This window comes from Hyperolius riggenbachi, chromosome 11, assembly GCF_040937935.1.
Source record: "Hyperolius riggenbachi isolate aHypRig1 chromosome 11, aHypRig1.pri, whole genome shotgun sequence".
Lineage (NCBI taxonomy): Eukaryota > Metazoa > Chordata > Amphibia > Anura > Hyperoliidae > Hyperolius > Hyperolius riggenbachi.
This window is the reverse complement of record NC_090656.1, coordinates 99,484,080-99,498,244: the sequence shown is the minus strand read 5'-3', so window position 1 is coordinate 99,498,244 and position 14,165 is coordinate 99,484,080. Positions and strand designations below refer to the sequence as shown.

Here is a 14,165-nt window from a genome sequence, read left to right as displayed (position 1 = left end):
TTATTTCCGACATGCCCGATTCGCATTTCGATGGATCGTTAGGTCGATTCTCATGTAAAGTATGCCAAATCGACCTAACAATCATCGAAATGTGCTTGGAAATAATCGAACTGGGAATCGAGGGGCGCATCGAGTGCGGGAACGCACTATGTGTATCCAGCATAAGGGGCCAAAGCTGTCTGGCCCCAAAAGGGATTAAGTTAGTAGTTTGTATTTTATTTTTGTAAAACAATGTTGCGACAGGTATTTTAGGGGTTTTTGAGGGGTATGTGTGGTTGGGCCGCCGGTGAGCCGGGCGCAGGGTGAGCCGAATGACTGTTCACCTGGCTGCCGCTCAAATCCATGGCGACGTTAAATACTATTCCTCCTCCAAGTTGTAGCAACTCTGAGGGATCTGGCAATCACCGGATCACCGAACTACTCTTGCGCAGTGCGCGCAGCTTTGCACTGGTGCCATGATGGCGCCCCGCTTCAGCACTGAGCGCCAAAATGACCTGCTTCGCTTCTGAGGTCTTCACATTTACTACGGTGATCAAAGACCTATGGTTACAGACAGTGGTCTATTCTCTCACTTCCTCTAGATAATGTGGCTGTCCCACAATGTCCTTCAGAAAGTCACTTTCTGCAAGAAAGGTGGGAAATGAGGACACTAGTCATTTCCCCAGGCTCATTTGCAGGGCTGTGGAGTCGGAGTCGAGGAGTCGGGGCAATTTTGGGCACCCGGAGTCGGAGTTGGAGTCGTGGTTTCAGAAACTGAGGAGTTGGAAGATTTTTGTACCTACTCCACAGCCCTGCTCATTTGTGGAGGAGTGGATGGGAATAAAACACAACACTATAAAATGACACTCTATACTTACAACATGCGTAAAGATGTCAGGCCTTGTAAAGACTCGTTTTGAACCTCTTTAATTTGATTATGTTGCAAGTAACTATAAAAAAAAATGATGGAAACAAGTTAAACTACAAATGCAAACTAACTATTAAAAGCATCAAAGATAATTACAGTTCAAACAACTAACAACGCTTTATAAAAGCAGCCATACGGAAGCTCGCTTGTTGCCATGATAGCTTATAAAAGCCATCGTAAGGCCACACCAACATTTACAGAAGCACTATATGTATACAGGAAAGATGACTTTATTGAAATGTGTAAAGATATACTGCGAGAAAGACTTCACACGGTTTTCAACGGTCTTCAAGGTGAGGCGGGATCGGTTTTTAAAGTGGACCTGCACTCTTGCACAGGACAGAAGGAAACACAGAGAAATGCACCCTGTATGTATTTTAGAGAGTTTAGCCCGTCTTATTTCCCCTCTTCTGTGTCCAATCACAACTGTAATGTGATCACATTACACCTGTGATTAGTCACAGATGATGGAAAATTAAACTGCTGTGTCAGCTGAGGAATCTCCTGTTGCCACCACAAAGCAGCTAATTTGTCAACACTGGATGTTAACAATACATCTGCTTCCATGAAGGCAGGAAGTAGACACACTGCAGATTTATTGCAGGATTTGTATCAGCTGTGACAATTTTTTTAAAAAAAGATTATGCTATTGCGTATCTTTTAGAGCAGAGGGGAAGTTCTGGGTTCAGGTCCGCTATATTTACTATTTCCTGAACCAGGAATAGTCTCAAATTTAATGGTACGAAAATATAGAAAATAAAAATGTGATTGTTATACTCAGCTCCAGAACTATACTCCTTAAGCCTGCTTCACCGCCAACTTTGTGAGGCCCCCTAAACATGTGAGTTTTCAAAACCTAACACAAAAACATACTACCAGAATCCTAATGTCTTTGGAAACTCTGTCCCGTTTTTGCCACTCCCTGCTGCTTTTTTTTAAATATTTCTAACTGGCAATATGGCCGACCTTGGAAGTAGTTCCGTGGTCATGGCCATTTTTCCAGGAAAAAAAAAAAACAACAAGAAAAAATAAAAAAAACAAACACATTTAAACTGATTTTTAGATCTGAAAAAAAAAAAAAAGCAGGTAGGAGTGGCAAAAATGGATAGAGAGTCCCAAAGACATCAGGATTCTAGAACTACCGTATGGGTTTTTTTTTGCGTCATGGAGACATGAGAGGTTGTAGCTTAGGCTGTAATGGGCATTGCTCTAGCAGTCCCCATTGCAGTGGATGCCTCCCCTTCCTGTTTTGCTGCTGTTAAGCCGCATTTACCGCTAGATCGAGAATGGGGGCACCTACGGATTGTGCTTGGAAGACAAGACAAATTGGCATAAACACAGCAGTAAGGTACAAATATGAAAATAAGCCCTTAGAATCACTTTAAAGCCCATTAACTCAAAATTATCCCATATTTTCCCATAAGAAACTTGTTGATTCTTCCCTTGGGCAAGCCATGCACTTGAGGGGATGGCAGAGCAGTGCCTGCACATGCACAAGCTTCTACTTCCAGAGCACGGTGTAAACTGGTAAAATAGCCCACAATATGCATTGTACACTAAGCAAACTAGCACACTCAAGAAAAGTATGTGCGGCTTAAAATTTGAATCGTAGCCAAAGATCAAATGATAGATCAGGCAGACAGGATTCTTTGTCATACGGGAAAAATAATATGTCTGAACAGCTAATTAAATTGTATGGCAACATCTATATTGCACAGGAAATAAAAATTGCTTACACTTCTTCCAGCGAGCTGCATCCTTTCAGTCCATTCAGTTCCGTTATTTCATTATAGGAAAGGTCCCTTTGAGACAAAAAAGTTCGAGACTAGGTATGCTGTATAAAGAGTACCAAAGAAGTATATTTGACTGTAACCAACCTTGTGTTTACAATATTTTTATGTACTGATAGCGCTCACATCTTTTTCAGTGCTCTAAAGTCTATAGTCATTTCGCCAACTGTCCTACACACAAGCTCATAATCTAACTTCTAATAAACCTATCAAGATGAACAGAGGTGCCAACAGGATAAAATAAAATTACATTTAAAAAAAAAATGGAAGTAGCGGGGGTGGACCCTTACCCACTCCAAAGAACAAAACAACAGGAAAGTGTTACGTTCTAACACAAAAATGTATTTATACACTCCGCAAAGGTTTGCAACGCGTTTCATGGGCGTGACCCCGCTTCATCAGGCAGTGAGAGGAGGAGCATACAGCATTAGTTGTCAGAGTCTGAGAGAAGCGTCTCTGTCTAACAAACCTAGTCTAATGTTCCTTCCATAGTCTAAAGGCTCATGCACACGTCCAACAAAGTGCAAGACCAACCCAATGACATGACCAATCGCACAACAACCCATTGATACGACCTGTCCACACAGGTCAAACCAACTAAACAACTCATTTACATACTATGCACACAAACGGAACGATGGACTGCACAATTAGGCCAAATAAAAAACCAGTACAAGTCGTTAAAACGACTTGTACACACACACACACACACGGCCAAGTGCATGATATATGCCCAACAGTTGTGTGAGTTGGATCGGCCAAACCGTCACTCAGCTAGTGGTTTGTCATGCATACACACACTCAACTATCAACCAACAGACCAAGTTTGGACGATAGTTGGGCGGAATAGTTGTACATGTGTATGAGCCTTAAGGCCAATTTTGTGGCAGGAAGGACAATTTTATATATCTGTGTAAGGTTGGGAATTGGGAGGAAACTGGATTTTCTGGATGAAACCACATGTAAACACAGAGCAAACAAACTGAAAACCCTGATATTTATACACAACACACAACATGAATAGTGTTTTACAAAATACCCATTTGGCCACAGTAATGTCATTATACACTACGGCTACATTATTTTTTTTTCTTCAAAAGCCAATTAGCCTATCAGGAATTTTAATATGCAGGAGGAAACCACTGCAAACCAAGCAGATAACACTACATAAGCACAACTCCTTGAGTATAAACTGAACCCAGAACATCTGCAGCCCCCTAGGGAGTTATCTATATTTATGTCTAATATTTTATTTACTTCTACTACGGCACAAGCACATCATGTTGGATATACAATTGTAAAACAGATAAATGCATTCGATTTAGAATTTACAGACATCGAAGCAACAACAAAACTAGATTTCTATATCAATGGAAAGCAGGTGCTAATTCTAAGGTCACATTATCTAGCACTTCAAACTGATAACTGCAGGGATTGCACACACCGACACAAAGCAAACCAGTTTGTCGGCTGATTTCCTCTGCAGTACAAGGTTGCTCCAGGCATTAATACAGAAATATCTTATAAACCTCAACTCAACATGCTCTACAGAGTACAACAATTGCACCAACTATTTTATGGTTACTGTACTTGCAATTCAAAGCTTTAAATAGTTATACATTTTAAAAGCAACACAAAACATACTTTGTAAATAAACAAATAATAACATTGGCCTAACATTATTACAGATTTTAGTTTAATTCATGGAAACCCACAATCGCTTTTTAAAGCAATACTGAAAGATTTGCCTTTGCAGCATAAGGGAAAAAAAAGTTACTGGACAGGAAGTCCCTGGTCTTCAGTTTAGCCTAGGCTGATCATCACAGGAAGTTCTCCACACCTGCATTCTGTTAAGCCACTGTGACAAAAAGCTGCAGTTCAGTACGTTATTGCTATTGCTGGCGGCCGAATTACCTCATCTTTTTGCTAATTTGAGCTATGTCTATTGCCGACGCCCAAACTAGTCACTGAGCGTTGCTATAGCTGTAATTTGCATTATGGCCTATGGTGGCACCCAAATCACAGACAGCATGAAAATTAGCTGTCTCCCTTCCCACAATGCAGCTGTGAGGCACTCAGTCTAAGGCCCAGTGCACACCAAAAAGCGCTAACAGAGCATTTGGAGCTTCTTGGTGTAGCATTTTTTTTTATTACAGTACAGCTGTAACTGAACAAGCTTCTGTAATAAAAACGCTTGGAAAATCGCTCTGATCTAGCGCTTTTCAAAGCGATTTTCCACTTTCCTATCCTTAACATTGAGGCTGAATCGCCCCAGAAATCAGCAATGCTGCAGCCCCCCCGAGTTTGTGTTTGGAGAAAAAACAAATCGCTTTGGTGTGCACCATCCCATAGAAATAAATTAGCCAAGCGCTTTTCAAAGCACAAGCGTTTTTAAAAAGCTAGATTGAGTTCCAAAAGGCTTCATGCCAGTCACCATTTTCCATGTATGTAGTAAAACTACAGAAAGGTTAGAGGCACAGTGCTCAGTTGCATTGCAGAATAATTCTGCATGTCAACTTTCTACCCATACAATTCTATGGTCCTGTTCACAGTACTACGCTGTAACAGATCACATTATTCTAACTCACTGCATGCAGGCTTTGTATTAAAGCGGTATCGTCACCATAAAAATCAAATTTCAACAGCAACTGGTTGGGGTGTATTAAGTGAGAAAGATGCTAATCCTGCATTCAAAAAAAACTTTCAAAGCTTTTTCTGCTGTTATGATTTGGAGTTATCACATACTTAAAGAGACTCCGTAACAAAAATTACATCCTGTTTTTTATCATCCTACAAGTTCCAAAAGCTATTCTAATGTGTTCTGGCTTACTGCAGCACGTTCTACTATCACCATCTCTGTAATAAATCAACTTATCTCTCTCTTGTCAGACTTGTCAGCCTGTGTCTGGAAGGCTGCCAAGTTCTTCAGTGTTGTGGTTCTGTGATGCATCTCCCCCTCCTGGCCCCTCTATGCACACTGCCTGTGTATAATGATCTCTTGAGATACAAAAGGAAGGATGTATACAGCCTGCTTGTGTATGAATGTATTTTCTATGTGTGGACATACTGTACAAAAACCTACTTCCTGTTTTGGTGGCCATTTTGTTTGTTTATAAACAAACTTTTTAAAACTGTTTTTAACCACTTTTAATGAGGCGAGGAGCAGCGAAATTGTGACAGAGGGTAATAGGAGATGTCCCCTATTGCACTGGTATGTTTACTTTTGTGCGATTTTAACAATACAGATTCTCTTTAAGGAGCACTGGCCCTTTAGTAGTCGTGCCAAAGAATTGCATGCTGGGGGTTCTTTTTATCTATAATGTATTCCTCCTCTTCCCTTCATTTCCCTGCCAGCTGCTTATCTGAAACCTGATGCCCTGCTCACTTGTGTTTACAAGCAAGGCTGAGGCGACTCAACGATTGGAGGAGACAAGAAAAAAAGTAAAGGGCAGAAATGACATCACGAGTTAGCCTTAACTGTGGGCAAAAGACATGGCCCCCACCAGGAACAGAATTCTCGTAATTTACTATATAACATTCACTGAAATCAAAACGTGGACAGTACAATACATGTGTTATGTAAGTAGATCAAGTATTTATCTACTTATATGTGTGTTTTTTTCCCTGGCATAGTATGGCTGATCCTACTGCTTTAAAGTGTAGTGTCCATTACAATTCACACTCCTAGAGCGTGTGTTATGCAACTGACCACTGTGAACCTAGCCTTAGGATTTCCACAACAATTGGACTTTTTATAGTTGTGCTGTGATATGAAGACCCTCATCTTGGGCATCCACTTTGATAGCCTTATTTTGTATCAATGCTTCGTAAAGCATCAGCCAAGAATCTGCTTCATACTAGGCTAAAGCAACAGGGCAGGTATAAGCAAATAAAACTGGATGAACTTACAGAGATCGGAGCATCTTCTGCTCCTGGCATAGGTTCAGTGGAATGCTTCTGATCTTCGTGCCTGTTAACGTCCTGTAAAACACAAAATATGTACAGTGAAATGTGATCTGCATCTATAGGTTACAATGTCAAACATTTAAAAAAAAAAAAATGTTTACACATCAAAGATGATTCTGAAAGTACTGACAAGCTCCCATTTATGGCAATTGCCATCTTTTGTTCAACCCCACCGACTCTGATCTCACTGTGAGTTATCTATACAAGGAATGGCAATTGAGCAATACATAAAGGCTTTTGCATAATTATTCATGCACGCGACAAGGCTATTCTCGAAGCTAGAAAAGAAAGTTATCAAAGTGCTGGAATGAACACTTCAAAGATAGTCAAGCATAAAAGGGAATTCCAGTCTTTTACCTTGTTGTTTTCAAACACCGTAAGAGCGGTAGAACTATCATACTATAATGTACGTGCTAATTTCAGACACAAGATTACATTTATACACACTTTAGGCTATGATGGTTTCTTTGCTATTAGCTGCCTCGGGTTATTGACAAGGCTGTGTCTCTGCAAACATCAATCACTGCCGGATTCAGTGTTCTAAAACCACAGATCTGACAAGTCTGTGAGGGAGAGCAGGACTGTAACCAGGAAGAGTAACAAAGGTTTATTATGCCTGCCATTTGTAGTTCAGCCTGTCCACTCATCATGCAGTTAGTGGGATCTCTATGGGAGTCATTCGTAGAAAGGACCCTCAAGCCTTGTCCATGACAGGCTAGGTTTCCAATTAGGCAATAAACAGACCTTGCATCACTGTTGCCCGAAATGAGCTTTCCTACATTTTTTGGGTGACCGTTTAGAATTTTATTCAGATTTTTATTCAGGTCAATGTTTATCAAAAGGAACTTCCAATATATTATTACTGCTGAGTAAGGTATGGCTCCTTTGTTCTGCAACACTAGACAAGATGGAAGCCTGCATATAGATTGGTGGCTAGGGCGAAAAGGTAACCCCCCCCCCCCCCCCATATAAAAAAAATATTAAAAAAAATAGTTATGTAGCAATCCTATACAGCATCTTAGAACACTTAAAAAAAGGGAGGTGAAATATCAACTAGTAGTAAATCCTGGTAGTGAGCAATACTTACAAGCTTTCCAGATTTACTGTCCCTGTCAAGTTTGGGAACCACTGGATATCAGAAGCTCCTCGAATAACCCTAATGAATAAAATCACCATTAGATTACACTGGAAGAATTAAAATAAAATAAAAAATAAAAAGTATTTTAGCAGGTGAGAAGTAAGATCATAGAAGTGCTTCTCCTTTGTGGACAAGAAAAAAAAATATACGCCCTTGAGAGCCTTTTTTCAGGCCTTATAAAAAAAAAATGTTTGCAGTAATCTAAAATGATGCTTTGCCCAAACATTTTGCAATACTTAAAGTACACTTTAAGCAAGATCTGATCACCGAGAACCTCGAAGGACCATCATTATGGTCAAGAGATGAGTTTTACTCTCTAGTGTCCCCTTTAAGTTAAAGTTTGCACAGTGCACTCTTGCCACTGAAAATGCAGTGCAAACCCCCCCCCCCCCCCAAAAAAAAAACAAAACAAAAAAAAAAACCCACACACACACACACACAAGGGGTCAAACATGAAGCTAAAGGAACTAAAAAAAAGACAGAAAACTTCCATTGGGACAATGAAACCACACTAAGGCCGCACATAAGAGCGGGGAGGGGGAAAGTATCTATACAAAGGTGCCAGCCAGATTCCCTACTTGTTTGTAGACTGAAGTAAAGTGCATTTTACTTTGAGAGAAAGTTACATTTATATGTGTGTCGTTAAAATGTTTGTTTTTCACGTAATTGCAAATACGTATAACAAAATTTCACAAGGTATTATACACCTCCAGCTGTATAACACTAGTGAGCATACAGCCAAAAAAAGTTAGATACTAACCTATGAACAGGGAAGGGTCCAGATCCTATAGAGCCTTCCCCCTCCTCTCTTGTACCCTTCGTTGCAGCGCTGTCACCCAAAATGAATTTGCCGCCTGAGGCCTCATGTCCCCAAGTGCTTTCAAAGACGGGAAGGTTCATACAGCGCATGTGTGAGGAAAAGTGTGCACCCTTTGCGCCAGTCTTCAGAAGCACTTCCAAAGCCTCCCGAGGGCTCATAAATGTATATTCGACCAATTGGTTGAGTACACAATGGGGGTGACCGCGCTGGAACGATGGGAGCAAGAGAAGACAGGGAAGGCTCTATAGGATCTAGAGCCCTCTCTCCCCTCTGAGCAACAGCGCTAACAGGCCCGCGCAGCCTCCCCTTTAAAACATATCCGGCCTGCCGCCATTGGATGAGGGGCAGACCAGAAGTTCAGAAGAAGTAATGAGCCAGCATCTACAAATTGCTACATTCGGCATACCTGCCGGAAATTACGCATCCAACGCGGCCAAGCATCCTAATGGCCGCAATGCACTCCACATGGCTGCCGGCCTACCTCCGTCCCACTCCTCCGCCGCAAGCCTGCCAAGGGGAAACCCACACCTTCCACGCTTGCTCTCCCTGGCAGCAGGAGAGAAAGGTATTCAAACCCCAGTAAAGATCCAGCCTGGGGTGCACGGCCAGACTGCCTCAGTACCGCAGTCTCAGCCACCCAGAAGGATCCACCTGCAACCCAGCACACAGGCTTCACCCAAAGGGGAGATGCAGACCTGCCTGGACGCAGGAACAAACAGCACTGAGGGTGGACTAACCATATGACTTTTTTATAGGGGGAAGTGCTGTCTGTTCCTGTTCTTGGGAGGAGCGGCGTCTCACCTTTGCCCTGAAGGATTGTAGAAAAAGCAGCTAATAAAGCAAAAGGTTACATTCAAATGAGTGGAACAAGTTGACTTGAGAAAAGTGTGTAAAAACTGTCATAGCTGCTAACTTTTGAAGGACATGCATTTTACAAAAAGCTATACATGACACATATTCCTTCTAGATGCTGAACCTAATGGGACATCAAAGAGTATTTCTTTAAAGCAAATCATATCAAGGACTTTCCCACACTGCATGTCCAGGCTATCTAAAACACAGGACTGATGGGACTGAATTATAGATCCTGTTGGCAGATCCCATATATACCTACAGTATATGCTTCATATATGCTTAATATATTTAATCAGTGCCTTCAACTACCTGCATAGAGTTCAGCTTTTAACATTTGTTAAGGTCAGCAGGGCACAATACAGTTAAGCAGTATAATTATAGAAAGAGAACCATTGCGGCTGTGTCAAGTAGCTCACTTCACACCTCCTACTAAAGGCTAGACAAGTACTTACAAGAAGCGGAGGTCTGATAAGTTTTGAAAAGCTGAATTCCCGACGAAAGACAGAGGATTATCGTACAATTGTCTGGCAGAATAAAACAAAACAAACTGTTAGATGACCTTTTCAGCAGGAGATGCCTAGAGCTGTTTTAGCAAGGACAAGTCACAAATACTAAATTAAATGGACCACATGTAGACTCAATACACTGCAATAATGGGCTAGCAAAATCTGTAATCAAAACCCTTTCACAGTTAGGGTTGTTATGCAGACTGGTGGAGGCCAATTATTGATTGATGGTCAGAAGTTATGGCCCAATCACACTAGAAGCGCTTTTGAGCGTTTTGTGAATGATTAGCCTTTTTAAAAATCATTCCCATCACTGTCATTAAAATCGCGGAAAAAATAGTGGAAAAATCGCTGCGAGGTCGCAATCGAAAGTAAATGGGAACAATTTTAAAAACCGCTAATCAATCGCAAAACACTCAGAAAAGCGCTTCTTCTAGTGTGAATGGGCCCTAACCGGTAATTCATCCTTTGCTGATGAATTACCGTCACAGTTTCGATCATTTTTCAAACTGTTTCACAGTTCTGCAATTACCCACTTAACGACCAGCCAACGCCGATAGGCGGCAACTGGTCGCACTTGTGTTTCTATGGCAATGAAACGAGCGGCCGTTCCCTGTCAGTTCACGGCGGGGGGCTCCGTGAACAGCCTGCGAGCCTCCGATCGTGGCTCGCAGGCTAAATGTAAACACGCAAGGAAGAAATCTCCAGTGTTTACAGCGTACGGCGCTGCTGTCACAGCAGCGCCGTAAAGGAGATTGGCGATCCCTGGCCTCTAATTGGCCGGGGATCGCCGCCATCTGATAGGCTGAAGCCTATCTGAGGCGGTAAAGGATGGATCGCTGTCCTGTACTGCCTATAGTGAGGAGGGGAGGGAGGGAAGGAGAGGGAGGGGGGAATAGCGCTGCGGAGGGGGGCTTTGAGGTGCCCCCCCCGCTAGGCACAACATAGCGGCGGCGATCAAACCCCCCCCCCCCCCCCCCCCCAACAGGACATCCTCCTATTGGGAAAAAAGGGGGGGGGAGCCTGATCGCCCTGCCTGCCACCTGATCTGTGCTGGGGGCTGAAGAGCCCACGCAGCACAGATCACAGAAAAATGGGCTAGTCCTTAAGTGGTTAATGCAAATATGCATTCACAATTGTACTGAGGAAACATGTGGCCAATATTGAGGAAGAAAAATACAAATCAATTTGTAGCAGATCCATTGGCAGCCACTTAACTGCTAGACATGCTACAGAGTCTCAACCCACGTGGATGACAAGATGCACTTCTTTAAAGGACACCTGAACTGACAGGGATATGGAGGCTGCCATATTTATGTCCTCCTAAACAATACCAGTTGACTGGCAGTCCTGCTAATCTCTTTGGCTGTTGTAGTGTGCGACTCACCCACCTGAAACAAGCATGTGGCCAATTCAGTCAGACTTCAGTCAGAGCACCTGATCAGCATGCTTGTTCAGGGTCTATGGCTAAAAGCATTAGAGACACAGGATCAGCAGGACAGCTAGGCAATCTGCATTGTTTAAAAGGAAATTAATATGTCAGCCTCCATATCCCTCAGTTCAGATGTGCTTTAAGTGGGCAGGGCAAACAGGGATCCCAACCAAAGCCACTCCTAGTGGGTGACTGCTGGGATCTCAGATAGACCCACCCCCCCTTAATGACGTGAAACTTGGCACTTAATTGGCAAATTGTAGTTTTAAATAAAATGTATTATGAGCGCAATTGTACATAAAATGCGGTTATAAAAAAAATGGAAGAGTTTTAAAGCCCAAAAACAAAACACTTGATTGTATGTTCTTATACAGTGGGTAGGATTTCCTATAGAATGGTTTGGCAGCCTGCCATGGGATCACAGCACGAAGCTGTATTTTAAATGACTCTGCGGCAGAATGCGGCGACAGGTTCATATGCATAGGCCCGCCCTCATTCAGTGACACACTCTCTGGTGGGCAGGAAGTCAGTCACCGAGATTCCTGTCACTCCACACATTCGTGCCGCGTCACAACATGCTCCGTTTACTTTGTCACCATAGACTTGCATTACTGCATAATCTGTGCGGTGGGCACTGATCATGTGGTAATGCACTGATGACTTTGTGGTATTTGACTACCTCTGTCGCACCGTGTCATGTTAAAGTGGACCCAAATTAAAAATACAAGATTTCAGAAATAAAATCTATTTTCTAAATTATAATGATAATTAGCAGCCTTTTTTCAGCTGCATGATGACAAATATAAAATATTTTACATTTACTGGAGGAACTCCTCCCTTCCTTTCAAATTACCGGGACAAAATCCGGCAAACTGGTGTAGTAGGTGGTGTCCGGCAAAGGAGGAATTGCGAATGGCTGCCACCTTTATAACCCTAGTTGTGAAAAGAGAAGGCTGAAAAGCATGCATTGAAATTCTCATAGGCTTGAAGGAGTGTTTATCTTTGTATGTGTCAGAGTGGTGCAACTAAATATTTTGAATTAAAAAAAATGTTTGGTTTGGGTCTGCTTTAAATATTAAAGTCTCCATAGACTTAGTGGCCTCTTACAGTAAAATTGTTTACCTCAACTTTACTGCAATGCCAGTGTTAAAGTGCATTGAGCTATAGTTAACTGATATTTTCATATTTACATTTCAACTAATCCTTGGCTTCTTGTAATTCAGACCACAGAGACCCATCTTAGATCCTGATAAGGAGATGTGGCCTTGAGAAAACTGCTATTTGGTCTACGACGGTGTGCGTTAATTAGCTGTGATATTTAGTTATGCCCACTCAAGGATGTAATAGTAACTTACATGCTTTTCAGCAGCGGATTGTTTTCAAAAGCTCCATCAGGGATGCTGGATATAGAATTGCTGTGGAAACCACTAAAACGCAATAAAAAAAATATGAATAAAGCACGAAAGGGTAAATTAAATTTACAAGCCCTATTTTGACAGTTTTGTCTGCATGATTTTAAAATGGTCTGTATAATGCAGAGACCTTCAGCTGACCGGTCACTCACAATGTGAAGCACTCCCTCTTCAGTCACATGGGTATGCAGGAAGGAAAGGGATTGCCTGTGTAGAAACCACGCCTGTTTTCTAAATGATGCACAGACACGCTAGGCTGCATCTCTATGGCATACATGTCAAACTCCGGCCTGCGGGCTAAATCCGGCCCTTAGAGCCATTATTTTGGCCCTCAAGTAGTTTCCCCACTTTGCATTGTGTTTGGCCCACTCTAGTCCACCAGGGAAGCTATATTGGAGGTGAAGCCTTAGAACACCAGGGAAGCCGTATGGGGAAGGTAGGTGGAAAGCACTATAGGGAATTGTATAGGGTAGGGTGGGGGCCTCTAGACACCAAGGACCTGTATAGGGATTGGAGGGGGGTCATTAGACACTTGGAAACTTTATAAGGGAGGGAGATGGCCACTAGAAATTGAGGTTGGCCCGCGAATAGGTCCCAGTGTACAATTTTGGCCCACTTTATATTAAAATTTGACTCCCCTGCTCTATGGGGAAGTTTTGTTTCAAACTAACTAGGTGGGTGAAGTGAGGAGAAACTGGGTGCAGAGAAGCAAATAACTTATGGACTGGGGCAAAAAAGAAACACCACACCACACAAACATACAACATGTATGCACAATTTAAAACAGTTATATTAAGTGCATATGATTATGTATGAACATGAACTCTTACAGTTAACCATGTATATTTAAAACCATGAAAAAAGAAAAAAAAAAAAAAACCTTACAGCTCCTTCAAGTTGCCCAGGGATTTGATTACATCTGGAAACTCCATGAGGTTGTTGTAATTAAGGTCCCTGCAAAATATAAAATGTTGAATGCTTACTTTTCAGCCCATCACCTCCAAATAATAAATAAAGATGATTTAAGATAATGAAGGACTTTGGCACTGGTTTTTAACGGTTGCGTTACTTAAAGCAGACCAGAACGCACAACTTCCTCTCTGCTCTAAGAGATACACAATAACATAATAACATTTTACAAATTTTTTTTATTTATTTGTTACAGCTGATCCAAATCCTGCACTAAATCTGCAGTTTCTACTTCCTGCTTTCATGGAATCAGACACATTTTACACCCTGTGCTTTCAAATGAGCTCATCTGCCTAGGCAGTCAGGTGAGAGGGGAGAGATCAAATTACAACTTGTGATTATACACAAACAAGGGGGAATTAGACAGGCT

The 14,165-nt window shown here is 42.0% G+C and overlaps 1 protein-coding gene across 2 annotated transcripts in view; it reads right to left on the bottom strand.

The window, feature by feature from the left end:
• Positions 1-14,165, bottom strand: part of LGR4 (leucine rich repeat containing G protein-coupled receptor 4) — a 155,812-nt gene that overhangs the window by 18,377 nt on the left and 123,270 nt on the right. For both annotated transcript variants that reach the window (XM_068261172.1, XM_068261173.1), the window contains 7 exons: positions 13,712-13,780; positions 12,770-12,841; positions 9,929-10,000; positions 7,751-7,819; positions 6,607-6,678; positions 2,644-2,709; positions 858-929 (listed from right to left, as the gene is read on the bottom strand). In XM_068261172.1, the coding sequence (XP_068117273.1) occupies positions 858-929; positions 2,644-2,709; positions 6,607-6,678; positions 7,751-7,819; positions 9,929-10,000; positions 12,770-12,841; positions 13,712-13,780 (492 nt within the window). The remainder of the gene's footprint in view (positions 1-857; positions 930-2,643; positions 2,710-6,606; positions 6,679-7,750; positions 7,820-9,928; positions 10,001-12,769; positions 12,842-13,711; positions 13,781-14,165) is intronic.